The 22276-nt window shown below is 39.9% G+C and overlaps 1 protein-coding gene across 4 annotated transcripts in view; it reads left to right on the top strand.

Annotated features, from left to right (window-relative positions):
- The first annotated feature begins 1482 nt into the window (after positions 1-1482).
- LOC121956467 (excitatory amino acid transporter 2-like) overlaps positions 1483-22276 on the top strand; it is a 30472-nt gene continuing 9678 nt past the window's right edge. For 2 of the 4 annotated variants that reach the window (XM_042504700.1, XM_042504703.1), the window contains exons 1-6: positions 8557-8827; positions 11307-11462; positions 13195-13347; positions 14817-15073; positions 17932-18037; positions 19996-20122. In XM_042504700.1, coding sequence (XP_042360634.1) covers positions 8734-8827; positions 11307-11462; positions 13195-13347; positions 14817-15073; positions 17932-18037; positions 19996-20122 — 893 coding nt within the window. In that variant the 5' untranslated portion in view covers positions 8557-8733. Of the gene's footprint in view, positions 1549-8556; positions 8828-11306; positions 11463-13194; positions 13348-14816; positions 15074-17931; positions 18038-19995; positions 20123-22276 lie in introns of those variants that run through there. The other 2 variants (XM_042504702.1, XM_042504701.1) reach the window with 2 other exon arrangements.

Here is a 22276-nt window from a genome sequence, read left to right as displayed (position 1 = left end):
ATATCATACATACTTTATTTTAGAATGATTGTCATTATCATGACAGTTTATTATGACTTCGTGATCGATTTTTAGATCAGATCATCCAGTTTGCATGTATCTGCCATGTCAATAAGGAAGAGGCTGTGTGGGTTTCATACCAAGGAGTGTTTGCATATTGATGTCATGTAGTGGAATGTAAGGGGAATAAAAACCTTTACTCTTAGGAAGAGCAACTGAGGAGGAATTCCTCTACCTGGATGGCCAGACATTCAATAGATGTTTACACAGAAGAGACCAACGGTATAGACAATCGGGATGACGACATATATGAAGAATGTGGATCAGGGAGGAAGTCGAGCGGCTTCCAGGTGTCACCAAACAGATAAGACCTGGACCACGCAACCTTTTTTCCACCATGGAGACTAACACACAAACACACAAGAGACAAAGCTGAAGCAAACCGTTCACATGGTTAGCAGAAATGAAATACAAAAAAAGAGAGAGAAGAGGAGAGGCTGAATTTCCTGGTGGATGAAGATCGTGATCCAAACATCTGGAATGAGGCACAGATGAAGCTCATCACGGTATTCTCATTAACAGGATGAACATGGACCGTAAGAATGAGGCCAGAGAGATTCAGTGGGACTGAACAGGTACGCGGGCTGAAGAAATGAAAAAATAAGCAACTAACTGAGGTGAAAAGATGAGTTTTAAGTTTGGATTTTAAGACTTCACGGAGTCAGACTGTCAGATGTCTGCATAGTCACGTCATTTTACAACACTGTATTTGACAGCTGAGAGGCTGCACCCATAAATCAATCCTGGTCCGCTCATAAAGTCCCAGTCCTAGGCCCACATTCCCCTGCAGCAGCACCATGTGTCTCCGGTATGACAAACCTGAAACTCCTCGACTTCTACCATGGTTTATTTCGGATTCTGTGTATTGATAAAGTGTCATGGTTCATGGAAAAGAGCTTGAACCTTGTATGTACAGTATGTAGCAGCTCCACCCACGGGCCTCCGTGCACTTTGAGGCCTCACTGAGTGACACTGATATCTGTCAAAGGATCCCTCGGAGGGAGGCTACTGTGTAGAGATCTCCTCTCAGTGCAGAGTCATAGCGCCCTCCTGTGGAAGGGAGGGTAATCCTGACCCCTCCATCACCACCATCATCGTATCTGCTAGCAGGTTGGATTTCCCAAACTCCCTCCCTGTTGAGAGGATAGTCTCTGCAAACAAATGCAAAATAATGTGAGACTAGTTTTCTTATTTGTCTCCTGTCACTGCCAACAAACAGTTTAAATGAGGCAATCCTGTGATGGAAAGGAAGTGAGTGAATGTGGGAGAGAGAAGGGAGGGAGGGGACAGGAGGAGAGCGAGGGTGAGATGGGGTTGGGGGGGCTCTGAGCACCAAGCTGTTGTATTAATCTGCAAATTTTCTCAGATGACGCAGACTGTGACTTCACCTCCCGTCCCCTCTCCCTCTTCATCTCCACATCCCTCCTCTCTTCCGAGCCTCTCCCGATGCCTCGCTCTTGTCGGATGGGAGACAGCGACACACAGCAGGTAAGCTCGGTCCCCTCCTGGATGTCAGCACGCTCCCATTCATTCACAGCTGACTCGTGGCGTGTTGACAGCATGGCTTTGATTTGTTTGGTGTCGGTTTGGTTGTTTGGGGATCAGTCATTTGTGATTATTGCCTTGGAGACATGTTTGTTTGCAGCCGTTTTGAATGAGTGTTTAGTTAGTGTTGCTGATTTTGTCAAGTTGTTTTTTAGTTTTTAAATCTGCTGTTTGAGCATGTGGGGACCTGTGTTATCTTATCAGTTATCAGCATTGTTTCGGCACGCTGTCTACTTTAAGGAGTTTCCAAAGCGTCTGTTGGCCAAATGAGAGGATGGATTTGCAGTGCGGAGGGAGTTAGCTGTGTGAAATTCAGTCCTGCTGGAGAGAGAGAGGCACGATGGGAGAAATTGCGCTGGCAGATCAAAAAGGAAAGAAGCGGAGAAAAGAAAGGGAGGCAAGAGAAAGAGAAAATGTATAAATAGCAGAGCTTTGCCAGGGTGAAGAGAGCAGATGTGATAGACAGTCTGTGCTTAAGGAGTTCAAACAACAGATTAATACACTCAGATTATCGTCCAAGAGAGAGAGAGAGACAAGAGAGGATGGAGGGAGGAGGGCGTGTGCCTGACATGTGGACACACACAGATGCAGAGTAAATCACACACATACAAGCTCAAGTGTTTTCTCTCACTCACACTCTGTCGTGTCCACCCAATCTCAAATACTGATAATCACACACACACACACACACACACACACACACACACACACACACACTCCCAAATGTTTTCCCTGACTGTTTCTGGCTGTGTCTTCCTCTCTATTTCTTGCCAGACATCTTTTAGTGCTTAAACATTTTAGTCAGTTTATCGATTAGTTCATTTATGAAGTAAAAGTGCCCGAAATTTGACTTATAGCTTGTCACATGTGATGATTTTTTTTTACTTTTACCTCTTTCATATCGTTGTAAATTGAATATCTTTGGGTTTTGGACTTTAGGGCTCAACCACTGACACAAATCTTTCCCGCAAAGGTCTCTGGCTGCATCTTCCTCTCCATTTCTATTCAGATATTTAGTGCTAAATTGAAAGTTGATTAATTAATTTGAATCCCTTCCTGGCACAACACAATAATGCAACCTATTATTTCCCATGGCTTTTACTGCGCCATGACAGCTCTTTGCTGCATCGAGCACACAGCTTGGATTCAACTAGCTTGAACTTGGGCATGAAGTTCATCTGTTGGAAGAAAATGTGGGCATTATAAATGGCAAAGATTCTCATTCATCTAGGTCGTGGTGCTATATATCGTAGGTAACTGGACTTGCTTGAGTTTCTTGAAGACGTTTCACCTCTCATTCGGGAAGCTTCCTCAGTACAGAACTGAGTCTCTCGGATGAGAGGTGAAACGTCCTCAAGAAACCCAAGCAAGTCCAGTTGCTTATGATATATAGCACTTAGAGTTGGCATTGTACATTTCTGCAAACTAATATTTGTCTGTGACTTAATATATGAGCTGACTTTGTCATCAGGAGGTGGAGAGGATGGTGTCCTAGCCTGTCATCTTAGCAAGACAGCTGCCAAGCTGCAGACCGCTGTATGAAACCAACAAACAACAATACTAGTTGTGTTTTAGCGAGTCTTTTCTGTTTCCATCAGCTTTTAAGGCTCCAGTCGTGGGTATTTTGTAGCGATTGCCTGTGTTTTCCCATCAGCTTTTTAGGTGCCAATTGTGGGTGTTTTGCAGCGACCTGTTTGTTGGGTAGTGGCACGAAAAGTAATTGTTTTTCACCAAGACATTGCTGCTTCTCCAGTGCCCTCAATATGGGTGTTTTTTTTTAAGCCAAAACATGGTCTTTTCCTATAACCAAGTGGTTTCTGTTCCCTAAACCTTACCACACGTCCACCACAGGGTTGTTGAAATGTAGTGTCCATGTATCTGCTTCATAATAACATGCAAATGTAACATATCTTTGGTTTGCAGAAACGCTCAATGCCAACATTTTTTTCTGGTAATTGGCCAATAGAAACGAGGCAGCGAGCCAGGCACAGAACTCAAAGTGGAGGAAAAAATAATATTGTGTGTCTGAATTAACTGAACTGAACAACACAAGTTTTCTCTTGTATTCATACCTCGGGAGGGGAGCCCTGTCTTGGAAACATGTTTCCAGCTAAGCGGGCATATTAGGTGTGTTTTAACAGGGAACTTGTAGGTAGGCAGAGTTTGTTGCCAACATGATAAACACAGCATAGGTTTGTTATATGGTTGACAAAGTGCTCCTTGTTGATAGCTCTAAAGTTTCCTCTCTGACATGAGGAGGTATCATTTTCTCAAAATATTATTTGCTGACAACAACAAAATGGCGTAGATAGAAGTTTTGAAAAGTCTGCCTATTTTGCACTGTGCTCTGCGACTTTCTTGAGCATCTAGTCAGATTTGAGCTGAACTCAGCAGCAAGTGCAGCTCAAAATGTGTTGTGTCTCAAAGTGCCCATAGTTAAACAACATAAAATTAACCAAAAAGGTCCTGATAATTAATTGTTTAAGTCATTGATCTGCTTCTCAAATGTCAGGGTTTTCTTTTTGACATTATTATATCATTTTAAAATGAATCTCTTTGGGTTTTGAACTGTTGATCAGACAAAATAGGATCTTGTATAGAATATGATAAATATCAAAAATAGTAAACGTTTTATTAATCATGAAAATAGGGCTCTGCAATATTTTGATATATCGACACCCAAGGACAGATGCCTCAGAAACATAAAACACTTGCTAGTCAAACTAATAAAATCAGTATTCCAAGAACAAACAGGAAACCATTATAGTTACACTACAAGTTATGTGATCTGTTTTTTACTGTTTTTAGTCAAAAGTCAGAAGGAAATACCTCATAAGGCATTAAAACATGCCAAGTGAGGACACATATTGACTCATGTTGTCGCGTCCAACCACTAATGGACTGAGTGGAGTCCTCATCTGATTGAGTCTGACCTTCACAGAGAGGGTTAATACGCATCACAGACCGTCCTGCTGCAGAGATCTGTTAAAGCCATGCATTAGACACGTGTTTGATGGAAGCTGTGCATATGTCGAAGGAATTAGGTGTGTGTGTGTGTGTGTGTGTGTGTGTGTGTGTATGTGTGTGTGTGAGAGAGAGAGAGAGAGAGAGAGAGAGAGAGAGAGCGTACCATTATTGATAATAATTACATAGAATATGTGTGTCTGTAAGAAGAGATTATTCATGTGTAATAGTGATATGAAGGGTTGGAATCCAACCAATTCAACTTGTATCAGTATTAGTACTGTTAGCTGTTTGCATGCTGTATACTCTAGCCAAACCCACAACCAATCAAAGTAGCACCTTCCTGCAACACAAGGTTTGGCATTTGACAGCATTTAGATAGAATCTGAAATTCCAATTATTAAATCTGAATCTTTCAAATGCCTTATCAAACAGTGCTTTAGCTGTTATCACTTTTTAAGAACTTTGTAGAAGAATTTACTTAAAATGCAATATTTAAACAACTATGCCAATTTTGCTGAACAACTATTAAAGATATAGTGGAGTATTGGCTTTCTGAGCAGAGAATGAAGTCATGCTCCCTCTTTGTGTGTTGAAGTCTGAGCTTCTGTTTGTTGTTGTTCGCGTGTGCATGTTACAGCATGTGAGTCCTTTCACTTCCACTATGCGCCAACGCTCTGCACTGCGCTTTGTAGTTGTAGTCACCACTGATAATGCAATCCTGATCTGTGGTGGGTAGTCATTGTCATTGTGTCTTTACACACACACGCACACAGTCACCTCCATGTTGACAGCCATGCGCAGACAATCCTATCTCACACTCTGCATCATCGATATGCATGCAGTTTATAAAATAACTTCTGACACACTTAAAGTACCCAAACTCAGCTTCGGTTATAGGTTCCATGTTTCCTCTTTAGCTTAAGGATTACCTAATTGCTTGTTGCAAGAGAACAGATTTGCCAAAAGATTTTTTTGTCTCCAAGGAAGATTTTACCGACGTGGAACCTGATCTGTAAGGAACTTGTTAGAGGAACCCAACCCTATTCACACCACACAGTGAAGTGGAGACAGCAGCATGTTGGTAAATAATCATGGCAAAGGTTAAAAGTAAAAGACTATTTCATGCATGCTGAAATTGTAATAAGACACACTTCCAGAAGAGAAAATGTAAAACATTTTTTGTGAATTGTTCATTTCTAAAATAGAATTCGAATTTCCAAAGTTTGTGTCTATCAGTGCGTACCTCAGTTCATATTGGTGCAGAATGGGAAACTGCATTAATTTCACCATATTGCATTCTGATACGGTTTTTGTCAAGAGAACCACATACCTAAATTCTCATGGATTAACGCCTAAAGCTATATGTATGTTTGACATGTGGGTGTGCTGTAATGCAACGTTGTACTGCTGTAGTGACCGTCCTCATCTCCCTGTGCGGAACAAGGAGAGGAGGGAGGGGGGGGGGGGTGGGGGGATTATATCTCGATCCCTTTGCAAAGCTCACACCAAACAATCAACCATTGGAAATAATCCTCTGAGACACACAGACATCCATCCACACACAGTTACAAGCAAGTACACACACACACACACACACACACACACACACACACACACACACACACGGATACCTTTTAAACAATACATTTCAATCCACTGTGTTTACAGAATGCACATGTGTGCACGCACACACACACATCATATCATATATAGTAACCTCGATGAAATCAATAAAGTCAAGATTTGTATGCCATTTAGATGTTTAAGTTCTACTAATGCCATGCTCTCTAATAGTGGCTAAGCTGCATTTTTTAATGTGAAAAAACAATAATTTTCATCAATAAATCGCTTACTCTGTAAAATGAAAAAAGTGAAAAATGTTCAACAAAACTCCCACGAGCCCAATGACTTCTTTGAAATGTCTTGTTTTGTTCAACCAAACATCCAAAACCCAACGATATTCAGTTTACGATGATATATACGACAAAGACGAGCAGTTAATCATCTGACATGAAAAGCTGGAAACAGAGGATGTTTGGCATGCTTTCCCTTTTTTTCCTTCAAAATGACTGAAACTGTCATTAAAAATAATTGCATGCCGTTGTTTAAAAGTAGATATATTATCCTGATGCATGACATAAGTAAGGACTAGATCAAACACTGAAGGAAACAACAGACCAAATATATATATATTAATTGTTGTAGCTATATATAGACAAAGCAACAGAGTACATACAGTCATTCAAACCTCATTCATGTTCTTATGTTGATTTCCAGCATTCCTGCTTTTGAAACTTGCTGTAATGTCTACGTTGAGATCAGAGGCAGGCAGACAGATTTAGAGGGAGGGGAGGAGGTATAACTTTATGTATAGCCAACGTGCATCTGTTTGATCCCTTGACTCAACATCAGCGATTGGCTGGTGACCCTGCTGGATCATTAATGTGGATTTAAGTAGACTGGAGTTAACACTGACAAGCCGGAGACAGCCGGACTGAAGCGAGTGCTGAGGTAGTTACCGTGTGCTGCTCTGATGGTATGTGCACCTTCGTCTTCAACAGCCTGGGCTCATTTTCAGTAATCAAAGCCTGCCCCTTCGGGAGATTTATTCATTCTGTCATTGGAGGCCCGTTGTACTGGAAACCATGACGATTAAGAAGATGTGTCGTAAGTACATGACTGTATGTGGAGACTGATTGTGATGGTTATCACGCACTGCATAGGTCACCATCTCACATCTGATGGATCATGAGAGTATTTACATTGAAGACCCTGATGTTTATCCAGTCTGCTTCACTTAGACAGTCACTGTGAGAGACTCTCTGTCTGTATCTGGCCCATGAGGGCATGTAAACAGCCATCACCACCAAACCAGCAGGAGTTACTTCCTCGTGTCTTTGCTCTTAGCTCGACTCACTTTGAAGTCTCTTCATCGCTCATCACCAACAGCTGTCTCTTAAAGACTAGGCTTCCCTTCAAAGGGGAATGCCTCCTGGTCTACAGCCTACCTGGCAGAGTTGTAATACCTGTGTCATGTTGCTACGAAATCCAGGATTTACTGTAAACTGCCTGACCAAAGAGACTGAACCCGCTGACTTGAATTGCTGTGTTTTATTAGGGATGCTAAGCTGTAATGTGATGTAACAGGCGTGTCTACGGCCAGTCATTTCTCTCCTGGCTGTTGCCTTGATACTCTGATCAGCGTCTGTTTCCTGTGTTCCTATAAAATGTACTTTGTTAAGTATTTTTCAGGACAAGACATTAAAAACTTAGGAGTCAAATTCAACTCTACAAGGCTGTAAATAGTTTCTGTTTTCTCAGTCAAACAGAACCACCAGGACAGCCCAGTAAGAGCTGGTTCCTAGAAGCCAGCTCAGTTTCATCTCGAGGTTGCTCTGACATTTCCTGGAGCAGGAAAATAATCTGTCTGTTGGGGAAGGAAGACAGATTTGCAGAGCAGCTTCAGGTCCTTGAGTATGTCCTTGCAGCTTATACTCAGCGCCGCCCTCCTTGCAAGACACATGCTGTTGCTTCATTACTTCAGGGCCTCCATTTGACCTGCTCAGGAAGCGAAGCTTTAATATCCAGCTTTCACTGCCACAGAGGATGACAATCATCCTTATTCTTACTTTCTTTTTGTATTCAAGGGAAAAACTAAAAGGTTTGTCCAAAACAAAGCAAACCAGCCTTTGTCACAGTTTGACGACCTCTTAATTTTTGTTGAGTCAGGACGTCATTTACCCAACAAGGTTATAGAACCTTATAAACCTATAGAAAAAAGGTCTAATCCCTTCAGTGATTTAAAAAAAACAACAAACCTGGAAATCTGATGATTAAGGCAAACTCTTGCGACCTTGCCCATGAGTTCATTGTTCAATAAAAAGGCTGGGAGGATGAGTTCCCCACCCCACCCCACCCCCTATTAGGCAGCTATAAAACTGAAGCGTATGTGATTGACCAAACAATGTTCATACTAAGAATGACATAAGGATTGAAAAGAGGATTTGTGAAGACTACAACAGTGGAACAAGTGGAACACCCTCCCCCCTCCTCTCCTCCGTACTCTGTTGACCGAGGATTATATCTTTGCAATTGAAACTTAGCAGGACATTCTCCGCCCCCAAAATATACAATTTCAGATCACACTGGCAATCCGACTTTATGCCTGGACTGGCGACTCTTGCAGGGACTAGAAAAGGGGCAGAGATATGGCCAGAGAGTGGAGGTGAAAGCGTGAGAGCAAACCAACTAGTAGGTAACATTTTTTTGTGCTCCCTCTTGTTAACTGTACTTCAGTCTGCAACTGTATCCCTACTGCTGCGGAAAAATGCCATAGGCTTAGCTGATGGATTATAATCATGTCTGATTGCAATTGTCTCACTGAGTCAGACTGTTTGTAAATGTGACATTCATACTTCTGACAAGGATTTGGCATGGGTGTGCTGCTCTCAAGATGTGTTTATATAGGATTAATGTTGAGAGATGGTGGTCTCTGTTGAGTAGAAATGTGTAGTGTTATTGGACAGTAGACTCATTCTTTCTGGTTGAGTCTTTCTTTGGTGTTGGAGGTGATGACTCTGCCCTGGAGGAAAATTTGATAGCTTCATAATAATCCTGTGTTGACTCACAGGAGCTAAAATAGACTTTGACGGATCATAATTAACAGTTGTCAGGTATTCATTTGAAAGCTGTGAAGTTTCTTTAGGGGGACTGTTTGAAATAATAGATGTGAACTTCCATAAGTACAATAGTGTTGATGTTACATATGTTTTTTTCTTCATGCAGCTGCATTCTTTCTGATTACTCATACTGCTGAAATACATATGGACGGACATCATACTTGAATTTTATCATTGCTTGATTATCCTTTTAAGGAATGCTAGTGCTGTAGCTTTAAGCATGGCAGTGCTAGTTGGTCGGTCCACCACTTTGGTCCAGACCAAAATGTCTCACCTTTTACTGGATGTATTGTCGTGACCTTTTTTTCAAAACATTTATGATCCCCAGAGGAGAAATCTTAATGACTCTGGTGATCCTCTGACTTTTCATCCAGCACAACGCAATCCCATCCCAACTCTTTATATTTTGACGCTTTGGAAGACATCCCCAGCGTCACTATAATTACACCCTGGGAAGCCTTTTGCATAGCATCTTGACGCAGAAGGGTTTTTTGATTAGATTTAGGCATCAAGATGGATTTGTTTGATTAGGAAAAGACTGTGCTTGACGTTTGTCATGTGACGTCAGTTGTTCTGACCATCTAATGACATAGATGGGTTTACCTTGGAGTTGGTTGAAAGTCCAGTTTGTCTCATGCAGATGCTAAAGGGTGTATTGTGCAGCCGTATCAGACAAAGAGGGCCACTGACCAGGCTGGCGTTTTTTGATGGCTTGGGAATGAGACCAGGCTGTCTTGTGCTATGATGTTGGTATTTGGGGTTTTTAGTGAAATGTCTCAACAACTATTGGATTGGATTGCTGTGAAATTGGAACAGTTATTCATGTTGCCCAGAGGATGTCCTAAGGTCAAATTTTTCGCATATTTAGTGAAATATCTCAACATCTACAAATTAGGTGTGTAAAATATACAGATTTTTCCCACACGATGAATTCTCATTTGTAGTTCTGGCTGAAATGCCGGAGCAACTAATGGATGAATGAAAATTTGGTGCATGGCCTTAATATATAGTACAAACCCCTCAGCATGAATTGTAATAACTTTGGTTATCCTCTGACTTTTCTGTAGCGCCACTTTGAGTTTATGAGTAGTTTATAAAGCAAACGTTATATTACACGATTTTTATTGGTCAATTATGGCTAATGTAGTTTGTTTTTGGAGAAAGCTCTGATCATATATGCTCAGCAGAAGCAATAAAATCATTTTTAAATTAATATTTTATGTCAAATTATGGATTTATTTTTTTAAGTGGCAGTGTAATAAGTGGGATAATGTACAGTGGGTAGGTCATTATTGCGAAATACCCTCCCCCCCAACAATCTGCTCGCTGTACGTTATCGTCAAAACTAAGAACACATTAGACATACCTTAGCATTTAATTTAAGGCACTTGCTGGCTCCAAGCACACCGTTCCCACAGCTTCTAGCAAGGCTGTAGACTATTGTTCTTTCCTGAACTCTTCCATTATGGACTACCTCAATAAGTAACTTCCACTCAGACCTGTCAGTCACAGATGGTTAGACAACCAGGGGCCACATCTCACGGCTCCTGACTGACTCATTCTTTACCGCACTCATCAGCTTTATCTCTTCTTTTATCTGCAACTGTGTCGTATTTAGATTCTGGCAGTTTCCATTTACAGGATGATTACAGATTACATCTCTTGAGTTGTTTCTTCATGTCCTGTTTAGCCATTGCCTGCTGTGTTTGGGTTGCCTGCACTCATTACTTCCCTTAGGGACCCAAACCAAATACTCAGAAGACATTCCTGTTGTGAGAGTAAATGAGTAGCAGGTAGCCCTGGTTATTCTTAACTTCCCTCTAAGAACAAGAATCAGCCAGCCGGGAGGGCCTCAATTTGAATCCTCATGAGCCATTGGAGAAGAATGATCTGTTAAGATAGTCTATAAACAGTACACAGTTTTCACATCTGATGAATCAGTTAAAGAGCCAAGGGTGCATCATTAACCAACACTGAGCACTGTGCAGGCCAGCGTGTGCTGAATGATGCTGTATTTTCCCAGCAGTAAACCCATGTCTCCCACTGTCTCCACAGGCAGGATGACAAACCAGTCAACAGCAAACCAGTCCAACACAAACAAGAAGGAGAAAGAAGAAAGCCAGCGAGATGACAACACAGAAGTTGGGTATAAAGATGCAGGCCACTGCAGCCGCAACACCCACAACCTGCTGCTTGGACTCACTGTTATGGGTATGCATGGGCCAAGAAAACTGTAAATAAATACATATTTTTATAGTTTCCTTGGTGGCATGGAAACTGTCTATCTTTTATTATATTATTCTGTGTTAAACCCTTTAAAAAGCCATCAGTTTTCTTGCACAGTGTTCAGATGCCCTTCACAAGTATTTATACCTTTAAAATGGGATTTCTTTAAAAAACTTAAAAAAAGAAAAACAAAAACAGAAATCGGCCAAAAAAACCCAAAATTATTAAAAGGTGACAAGAAAATGACCTAAAAGTTATCTTAAAAAATACAAAATTATCAAATGACTAGAGAAAAATAGCAAGTAAAACTGTATTCATAATTATTATAATTATATATTTGAAATTAGATTAGTGAAAAAATATCATTATTATCTAGATGTATTATTTTTATTTTATTTTAGCACTTTTTTGAGGTCATTTTATGTTTTTCTTTTCTTTTCTTTTCTTTTCTTTTATTTTATTTTCTTTCCCTTTGCTTTTGCACTAATCCTTTTGTACCTTTTTACAATATTCTTGCTCATTGCCTGTTTTTGAAAGAAATCAAGCCAATAGAGTTAAACTCCAAAGCATCTCCATCAGCTTGTGAAAGCTGAAATGCAGTTGTTAAAAACGTAATAAAAGTTAGGAAACATTTGAAAAAAAAAACAAGCCTAATTTCAGCTTTTGGTTCACATGATTTAACGTTCCAAATGTAATTAAATTTTAGGTCAGTTTTATTGTTCCAAACAGCCATTTGTGCAACAGCAAATGACACATGCACAAGATATACAGACTCAACATTTTCCCATGAGACAACTTTGGCTTGGTGTTGTCTACAGTCCGCCTCTGTAAATACTTTGGTATGTTTCTACATAGTTGTGTTCTTTGTCCAAAAAAAGCTCCTGCAATGTCGAGATGTGTTTTTTTAGTCGGTCATTTGTCACCCAGAATTAAACCCCAATTTCAACCCGTTTACATTTCAGTAGACGGTTCTCATTAGTCAGCGGTCTCAAAAATGTGAGAGCCCTTTTTGAGGGAAAAAGAAGTAGGCCAGTGAGTCCAAATAAAAACCTAGAAAGACCAAGAGGGTCTATCAACATGTGGTTTCTGAAGGCCAGTGCAAGGTCAGAGTTTCAGATATTTCTCACATTTGGATGATAATTTGGATCCATTTTCCAGTTAACCAAGTACACACTGTTGGAATTGTTTTAATTTTAAAACAACTATTTGATCATTTTAATTATTGAGTTATTTTTGTCCAAATACATCAATTTCAACTAATTATGTGACAGAATTATTATGGTATTTGTTATATTATACTTATGCACTTTTCCCAGGTCATTTCCTTAAGGTTTTTTTTTCTTTTTCCGATATTTGTCTTTCTTTTTCCATGTTTTTTAAACATATTTTTACTGATTTTTAGGTAATTTTCTTGTACTTTTTTTTTACACATTTTTTGCTAATTTCTTATTTTGTTGTTCATTGCCTTCTCCCCCGTGTATGCACTTTACCCAGGTAATTTCTGTGTTTTTCTTTTTTTTCACAGATTTTTAGGTAATTTTCTTGTAATTTTTTTTTATTTACTCATTTCGTGCTAATTTGGGGGGTCAGTTCTTTTGTTGCTCGTTGCCCTCTTCCCATGTTTTTGAGGGAAATCACGCAAATTTGCTCAGGTTTCAAAGGTTCAAACTTTAAATTAACAGTATTTGCCTTCTCTCCTCTCCTCTCCTCTCCTCAGGTGTTGTCATGGGAGCGGTGTTTGGGATGCTGCTGCGGTACATGATGGTGAAGGATAACGCCGCTCTCACTATGGTTTCCTTCCCTGGAGAAATCCTCATGAGGATGCTAAAGATGCTCATCCTGCCTCTCATCATCTCCAGCCTCATCACAGGTGTGCCACTAAACACACATCCAAACACAGACACTCGCTGGTTGGACTTTTTCTTTTAGAGTGTAAATATGTTTACAAATATTAGACATTCATGGTCCCCAGAGGATGAATCCTGATGACCTTTCATAGCACCAATAACCAGTCAAGTGTTCCATCTTTTTATGAAGAAATACCTTTAAAACGTTTAACTTTCAGCCTGTTCTTTAAGAATAATGCCACAATTGCATGTGAAGTGCTAACATACTGTAAATATGTTTTACTATCTTTCTTAACATTTGCGTTTTACCACACTAACTGTACATGAGATCAAACTGAGACACTAAATGTCAGCATGTTAGCATGTTAGAAGTTAGTACATTCAAAAATTATCAGTTTATTTAGAACATTGCTTCTTCATTTAGACAGTAATTTAGTGTTTTTCCCACAGTTGTGGTTAAAAGATACCTCTAAAATGAAATGTTTCTGTCAGTTTCAGATGTGCTTTGAGGAAATGCTAACATGCTGTAATGACATTCCGCTAACCTGCTAAACATTACAAATGTTGCAGATATCAGCAGGTTAACTGTTCGCTAGTTAAAAGTTCTGTATGTGACATTCAGAGCATTAATGTAGCAGAACAACACTATTTGCCATCTAAAGATATAGTGCAATAATGGTGTGAATGACCGAGATCATGCTCCTGTTGTGTGTGTTGTAATCCGAGCTTCTCTGTTCTTTGTCTTGGTAGACGTTGTGGCCACATGTGCATGTTAGTGCACATGAGTCCCTGTGTAACCCACTGGCTAGCTAATCGGCGCCGCTCTGCACTATGCCCATGTGGTGGTTATCTATGATAACATAAGCTTATCACCCCTACTTCGGTTCCCCCCACATTAACACTGTTAGCTCTGTCAGCACTGTTGTTGTTGTTAGCACTGTTAGCTGCTAGCCACCAGCTCAGCTGCCTCCATGTTGAGAGCCATGTGCAGACAATCCCAGCTCAATCACTGAATCATAGATATGCTCTAAATGTCACAAACTGCTCCTTTAACATGCTGAAGAGAGCTAATCAAGAACATTTTGTGACACCATTAACATTTTTTTTAGATACATGGTTCTCACAGGACAGCCATGTTACAATATGATGATTATGGAATATGATTCATTGCTGTACATTAAACTACCCAACAAAATATAAAGGAGTGCAATAAGCAAACTTAAACATCTACAGCAGTAAAATGCAGCAGTAATATTTGATCCAAAAGCACCATTTAAATTAGAAAAACACTGATAGGAACATTTTACTGCACTATAACCTTTACTTTTGATAATCCTTACACATTACTACTTAAGTAGGGTTTCAATGCAGGTATTACTCTTACAGAGTATTCTAACAGAGTTTACTTAAGTTAGTTATCTGAATACTTCTACAGCCACTGGTTTGGCGAACACGGTGAGCCCAAACACTGATGCTCATCTGTCTCTTTCAGGGCTGGCTGGTCTAGACGCTCGCTCCAGTGGCAGGATGGGAAGTAGGGCCATGGTATACTACATGTCCACCACTGTTATCGCTGCCATCCTCGGGGTCATCCTGGTATTGGGGATCCATCCGGGCAACCCCAAACTGAGGGGAGGTTCGGGCACGAGCTCAGCCCCGAAGAACCAGGAAGTCAGCAGTCTGGACGCCTTCCTCGACCTGCTCAGAAACCTCTTCCCTGAGAACCTGGTGCAGGCCTGCTTCCAACAGGTAGGCTCTGCCTCTGAAATGTGTCTGTTGTGCATGAAATGTTACAGATGTGGGTCAAAGGTCAGAAAGGACAAGTTTTGTTGCCAACGCTGGTCTTAGAATTAAGTTAGTTATCTGTCAGTCATTGCTTTCTACTTCCAGCAACGTTAGTTCTTGGTGTACCAGGTTATAAATACTGTGATAAAATATGCATCATTCAGTCTTAAAGTAATGCTAATTAAATACACTGAAAAATGTCTTATTAGACAGGCATTCAACTTTTATTTTAAGTTTCCAGTAATGCTAAATCCATAACATGACACAATAAGTATCATCCATTATTTTTAGTCAAAATACAACGCTCAGAATTTGAGTGCATGCTGCCAACTGATGGAGTCTATCTGGATGTTGAAATAGCTCTTTGTGAGCCCTCCTACCCTTGATGGTGTTGCAGTCAGATATGTCCCAACGGCTTTGCTGACCCGTGTCCTGAAATATGCCAGAAGAAGGCAAGAAGATGCAGAGCAGCAGGATGAATGTTATATTCTATTTGCTTTTGTAGGATATATACAGATTAAGCTCCTTTGTAATCACTAACAAATTCATTTGTAACTGTAATTTAATTACAGATTTTTTTCTCACTAACTATAATGGATAACATTTATTTTGTATTTATTTATGTAACACAATAACATCCAAGTAGTTACTCCCCAACACTCTGATAGGAAATGAAGAAATCTAAATACTGCTACATGGACTTTTTTTTCTGCAATCTTTGCTGTTTTCTTGTGAAATATCATAGACTGTTTTATTTCCTCAGCTGTCAACACAGTCATGAAAAGAAACACTCTGTTTAGAGAAAATCCCTCTTCTATCCAACTGTTCACATCTCAAAGGTATTCAACTTGTGATGGAGAGTTGCAAGTGGTAATTCACATGCAGATGAGTTGGAAACCACTGATCTAAAGCCCCATAACAGCTGCTAAATGTACCTCGAGGTGAGGTTGGCTTTATTAATCAAATTTTAATATTTTAAAGTTGCAGTAAATATTGGAAAAACCTCTTTGTGTGTTGTGACCTCGCTCACCAGGTATTACTGCGTTATCATTAAAGGCATAAAAGCCTAAAAACTAAATTTAAAAAAGACCCCTTTTTGTTGTGAACCCGAAAAGGTCAAAGTGTACCAGATATTAACTGTGGGGTCTGACAGAATACAAAGAGCTGTTAATGGCTGGTTATTCTCTGGGGAATCTGGTTGTCCTTCAAACTCCGTCCACAATGTTTTCTACACGTGTGAGTGAAAGCCTGATTTGACTCAAAGGGTTTGAAGTACAAAAAGACCAAAAGGTTAAGGCTGCCCTCTGGCCATGTACTGTCCCAGAAGTATAACGTTTGAAGTGTAACTATTTATGGTTAAAGAATGATGGTTACAGTTTGTAAACAGCATCTTTTGTTGCTGTGTCCGTAATTTTGGTAGCCTCCTCTTGGATGCGTGCTGCTTACGGTCTAGCACCTGGTTGCTGTCTTTTTATAAAGCCCCAAACTCAGCTGCACGTTGTTCTGAACATCCCAAACACAGCAAAATAAGAAGAAAATGCAGTCAGAGGGCAGAGTCTCTGCAGAAATATACACTACCGCTCACTTCTGAAGGATCGTAAGCGATGACTGAGAGGGACTACTTACGTTTGAGTCTATACATTGTTTTTTTGTTGGGATTTTTTGGTTATTTTATTAAAAAAAGATAACATTTTACTTAAGTTTTAATTTTACTTAAAAAACACAAGAGAATATTTTCCATTTAACAACATTGCAATTTCATTGTTTTTTTTTAAACTTGTTTAGACAAAAGAAACCAAATTAAATAAAATATCACTTTTTGGCTCAGTTAGGAACTTTTTTGGGCCATTTTATATGGACAAACTTCTAACCAATTCATTAAATAATTTCTAGATTATTGAATAACTAAGTTAATCAGTGCTTGAAGTCTGTGTTGAGTGAAACGGATATTTGAAAAAAAGGGACATAAAAGTGAGATATCAGAAATGGTCCACTTTGTTTTGAATCCCAACTGAAAAAATAAGATCATAATTTCCCTCTGAAAACTGAAGTTACAGTAATGGCCAGTTGGCTGATGTTGGACAGGATTTGTCATTTGTGATAAGGGGCTATATAAATAAAACTATCTTGACACAACTGTTTATCCAAACAGATCATTTTTAAATGATGATCCAGGTCTCAATCCTGATGCAACTTCTGTTCAAATCCTGTTTTTTCCCCTCTTCTCTGCGCTCTGCGTGTGTGTCTGAATGATTAGAAGTAGTTGTCTGTGTTGCACTGGGTGAGGGTCAGCCCTTCTGCTACTGCTAATCTCTTTACATCTGTAATGCTACATCCTTATTTACCACAGTAAGGCATCTGCTGGTGAGCAGGGAGCACTGCTGAGCACCAGCTTATAGACTCTTTCTTATTTTCCCTGCGGTATTCTCTGTTTTTTCCCTCTTTTTCTTTATCCTCCAAATCTCTCTCTTTTCTGTCTTCATCTCTGTTTTACTGCTTCTTTTGTTTGTACTCATCGGGGATTCATTGAAGTCATAAAAGACATAATTGCTTTTGCAGGAAGGAGTTGTCCTTCCCCTTTCAATCTTCTTGTCTCTTTTCTTCCCCTTTGTTGTCTTTATGTGAGAATCTCTTGTTCCCTGTTTTTCCTTTTCTTTAAACAAAAACCCGAGTGTGTTGTGCTGCAGCTGCCAAGCTTTTGTTTGCTCACACACAACATGAGTTACAAAATCAGGGCTTTGCTGTGTGAATAGGGTTCAAGTCAGTTCGATTACAGCCTGAACCCCTGATTAATGTGAATGTGGTTCTTCCCCTACCTCCAGGTTCAGACGGTGCTGAAAAAGGTGCCGGTTGCAGCAACAAACCAGACTGAGCCCGTCTTAGTGAACAGGAAGAAACTGGAGTACAAATGGGGCATGAATGTCCTCGGTGAGTCGGTGACAGAGCTGATATTATTTTCCTCTTTGAAAGGTTTGGGGCTCATTGCATTTAAAAGGTAGCTGTGGTGATTTTCAATGTGGGGCCTTGTTTTCTTGTGTTTTTGTGTCTAAGTGACTAATGGGAACCACAAGTTCTAATATTGGTCCAGTGTTGAGTGAGAGCGCTGCAGCCGATAATTGAAAAACAGGCTGCAATGTAACCACTTGAGGCTTGTTCACATCTTCACTGTTCATCCATTGAAACTGCCTGTTTGTGCCACTGACGAGCTTAGATGGGTATTCTAAGTACTTTTTAAAGAGGGGGATCCTGTTGTACACAGTAATTCAAAGTCAACAGAAACAAAGAAAAACTCACAAAAACCATCTTGGTTTGTCTTTCGAACCATCACTCTGGTTTGGTTGAATTAAACCCTAATTCATCCACTTAGATGTGAAAGTATGCTTTCTCTGTACATGCTAAAAAATTAATCTTTGTTTTAAATGGAGTCTGGTGGGTTTGGCAACGGCAACATTTGAGTTGTTGCTAGTTAAACATAAAAGGATAATCATTTTTTTTTAACACATTTTAATTGAATTTTCTCACAATGGAAAAAATGCCATTATGTGAACAGATGTTAGCTAGAGTCAAAGACACAGGCAAAAACTTTAAGAGGTCATGGGACTTTTTTGCTCACAGTGTTGCTGGGACACTGATGATCCCATGGTTTGGCTATAATTGTTAAATATTTATTTCAGATGTTATTAATATGTACGTTTGCCACAGGCCTTTGGATTTTGTTTAACTGAAGGTGATAAAACTGTTTTTCATTTATTCAAATAAATAAAAACCTTACCCGCAAAAAAGGAGAAAACACAGAATTCTTATTTTCCAACATTCAATAAAATACAGTAATAATTCCACAAGAACAGTCTCTCATATATTTCCCATGTAACTCCTGAAAGCAGACCAGCAGTTATCAAACAGATGGTTTTCCTTTAAGATTGAACATAATCTTTCTCTGATGCCATGCACCACAAGATTTCTTAAAGCCACATAGAGACAAGGGGAGGATCGGCACTTTTCCACAATAAAACAATGCATTTATGACCAGCAATCGTGGTCAGTTTGATGAGTCGCACCTTGTTTCTTTTATCAGGAGGGATGTCAGCTGTGTCGCCTAGTAAGGCTAGCTAAGGTGAACAAGGGATCTCAAAACCAATAATCCCTTTACAATGTCAAATATTTCTTTCCGGAACATGTTGTCTGTAAGGTTTCCTCTCTCTGTTTCACCTCGAGGACAAACATATTACATTTATTCATTTATCTTTCTTGAGTAAAATAGTTGTGGATAATGTTAAACTGCCCAAATTTTATGGCAGCTGTTATATGAGAAGGATCTTACTCTTTAACAGAGAGGTCCATCAGTGCAGATGTTCATTTCATAATGTTTTCAGAAACTCAAAATAACAATCTGAGATGGTAGGTGGCAAAAACAAGCACTTTTAGTGGATGTAAAGTGATGATACAAACATGCCCTCAGTGTTTGCATTGCAGCAGCTGCCAGATGCAGCAGTCTCACTAATACTGGACCAGTTTCCAAAAATGTTGTTTCCTGTGATCGAAAGGGCAAAAAAAAAACATAGAAAAATAGAGTAAAGGTTGAAAAATACCAAATGTACCCTTTATTTTAATTAGAAAAACGCTGCTAGGAACATTTCACTGGACTTTAACCTTTACTTTTGATAATCCTTACACATTTTTACTTACAGTAAGTAGGGTTTTAATGCAGGTATTGTTCTTGCAGAGTATTCAAACAGAGTTTACTTAAGTTAGTTATCTGAATACTTCTACAGCCACTGGTTTGGCGAACACAGTGAGCCCAAACACTGATGCTTGCTGCTTTGCATTTTGATCTGTGGTCCTTTCCTCCAGTTTGCGCTGACATGCAGCTTTGTGTCTTCCTCCAGGCTTGATCGGCTTCTTCATCACCTTTGGGATATGCATGGGCCGGATGGGCGAGCGAGGGAAGATCATGTGCGAGTTCTTCAACATCCTCAACGAGATTATAATGACGATGGTGTCCATGATCATGTGGTTAGTGTCTTGTTTTCCCTCCTGTGTTTGTTTTTGTGTGTGCCCATCTGCAGTCATGCACAACATGTGTCTCTGGTTTTGTTCGGCCTGCACTGCTTTGACATTCTGGAAAAACCACACACGAGGTCAGTGACAGTGATGGATAAGGCGAAGATTGCGTACATGAGGCGTATTGTGGGAAAGGGTAACAGTGCTGGACATCCAAGACTGAGGAGGAGAGAAAGGAAAAAGGTTGTCAGTGAAGGACACAGACAGATGGAAAGAGAGAGGGTTTCCCTGGCACATGCTGGAGTCCGTGGTATGCTGGGGAGTAGCAGGAGCCGGGGCCCGGAACAATGTTGTGGGCTCCCAGGGGAGCCGGGTGGAAGATCTCCAAAATGTAATGGATCCACCGACGGCAGAGGAGCCACTTGGCAGCAGAGCAGAAAGCAGATGCGGGTGGGAGGGACAGCAGGACGTAGAAAGATGCATGTGAGAGCATGTCTTTGGAGAGCAGTGCACGCCTTGAGGCTTCGCAGGACCCCGGCTAGTCGCACAGAGAAAGAGTGTAGTGGCACTCAGAGTGGGGACGGGGAGGGGGGGGCAGGGGAGGCGGTTGGAAGAGAAACAGCAGGATGCTTGTGCTGCAGCTCTCCTAGGCCATCTACATGCGCAGCTGGACACCAAAGGAATCATGTCCTTGTTCGTATCACTCACACAGTATAAACAGATTACTCACGGGCCGATGGAGCTCGCCAAACACAGAGTCCAGTGTATACAAAAACACGTATCATACAAGGAACAAATCCATCAAATCATATACACGGCATACTCCACCAAACAACTGTCACTGAATGCCAGGCTCGGGGTTCAGCACGCAGCTGACCTGGGAGAGAGCGGGCCGCTGTCGTGATGGGACCTGCTTTGACTCGGACCAGGAAAGGCGCTTAAAGGGGAACACCGCTTTAATTCATCCGCCCCACAGCGGCCTGTATTCACGAAGAGGAACAACTGCGCTCCAAAGCTGGAAACCAGAGATCCAAGAATGTGTCATGTCCTCCCGAAGTGAAAAGTGCTCCTTTGACAGTGAATGAAGATGGATGAGGTGATAAATGCATCCATGTGCCGGGTCATTTGCTTTCAAGAGCTGGAATTAACGATTATTGGCATCATCGTTTAATGTTGTTGTTCTACAAAAAGCCATAAAATGGTGAAAACATGCTCTGTTTCCTGAGGTGACATCTTCAAATATCTTAAAAATATTGGGCTTTTTTCTCGCCCCAAAAAATGAAGTAAAATAAAATAACTCAAGGTTTTCATAAGAGTTGCTGATTAATTTTCTGGAAGATGAAAAAAATCACATTATCTATTAAAAGTTTCAACTCTAATCCTTTCATCTCTAAACTCAGCTTTAATACAAATATAAATAATAATGTTGCCTTTAAGCATTAAAGATGAAAATTATGAGATGCGACCTTAACTTTTATTTTCAGGTTTGAGCATGAAAGTCAACCATTTAGGACTGAAGGTTTGATTTATTTACATAATATATGTTAGAGCTTCAACAATTTGTCAATTAATTGATCATCGATCTATTTTAATAATCGATTCATTTAAAAAATATATATCTAATGGTTCCAGTTTCTTTATTGTGAACATTTGCGGCTTTTTATCATCTTATATTATAAAATACTGACTATATTTTAAAGTGAATATTGGTTTGATGTTCTTTTTTTAAATGTTTTTTAGACCAAACAATCAGTTTGTGAATCAAGAGGAAAAAAGTGTACATTAATTGATTATGAAAGTAAGCACTTTTTTTTGCATCCTGAAAATACCTTTTTTCCTTAACAAATATTTTTTTTGGAAATAAATAAGGTTATTTATATACCACATAAATAGGCTACATCACATCAGCAGCATCAAAGTTTTTTGCATACAAGAAATCTTTACAAATCACAGAAAACACAAACAAACTGAGCAGTAAGCGATTTAAAGGAATAGTTTGCCTCAAAAGCAAAAATAGATAAATTTTGGTCTTACCTGTAGTGCTATTTATTGATCTACACTGTTTTGGTGTGAGTTGCAGAGTGTTGGAGATATTGGCCATAGAGATGTCTTCCTTCTCTCCAGTAAAATGGAACTAGATAAAGCGACAAAAAATACTTCATGACA

The sequence above is a fragment of the Plectropomus leopardus genome, chromosome 17, assembly GCF_008729295.1.
Source record: "Plectropomus leopardus isolate mb chromosome 17, YSFRI_Pleo_2.0, whole genome shotgun sequence".
In the NCBI taxonomy this organism is placed as follows: Eukaryota; Metazoa; Chordata; class Actinopteri; order Perciformes; family Serranidae; genus Plectropomus; species Plectropomus leopardus.
The sequence above is the reverse complement of the archived record's forward strand: the minus strand, read 5'-3'. Positions and strand labels throughout refer to the sequence as shown.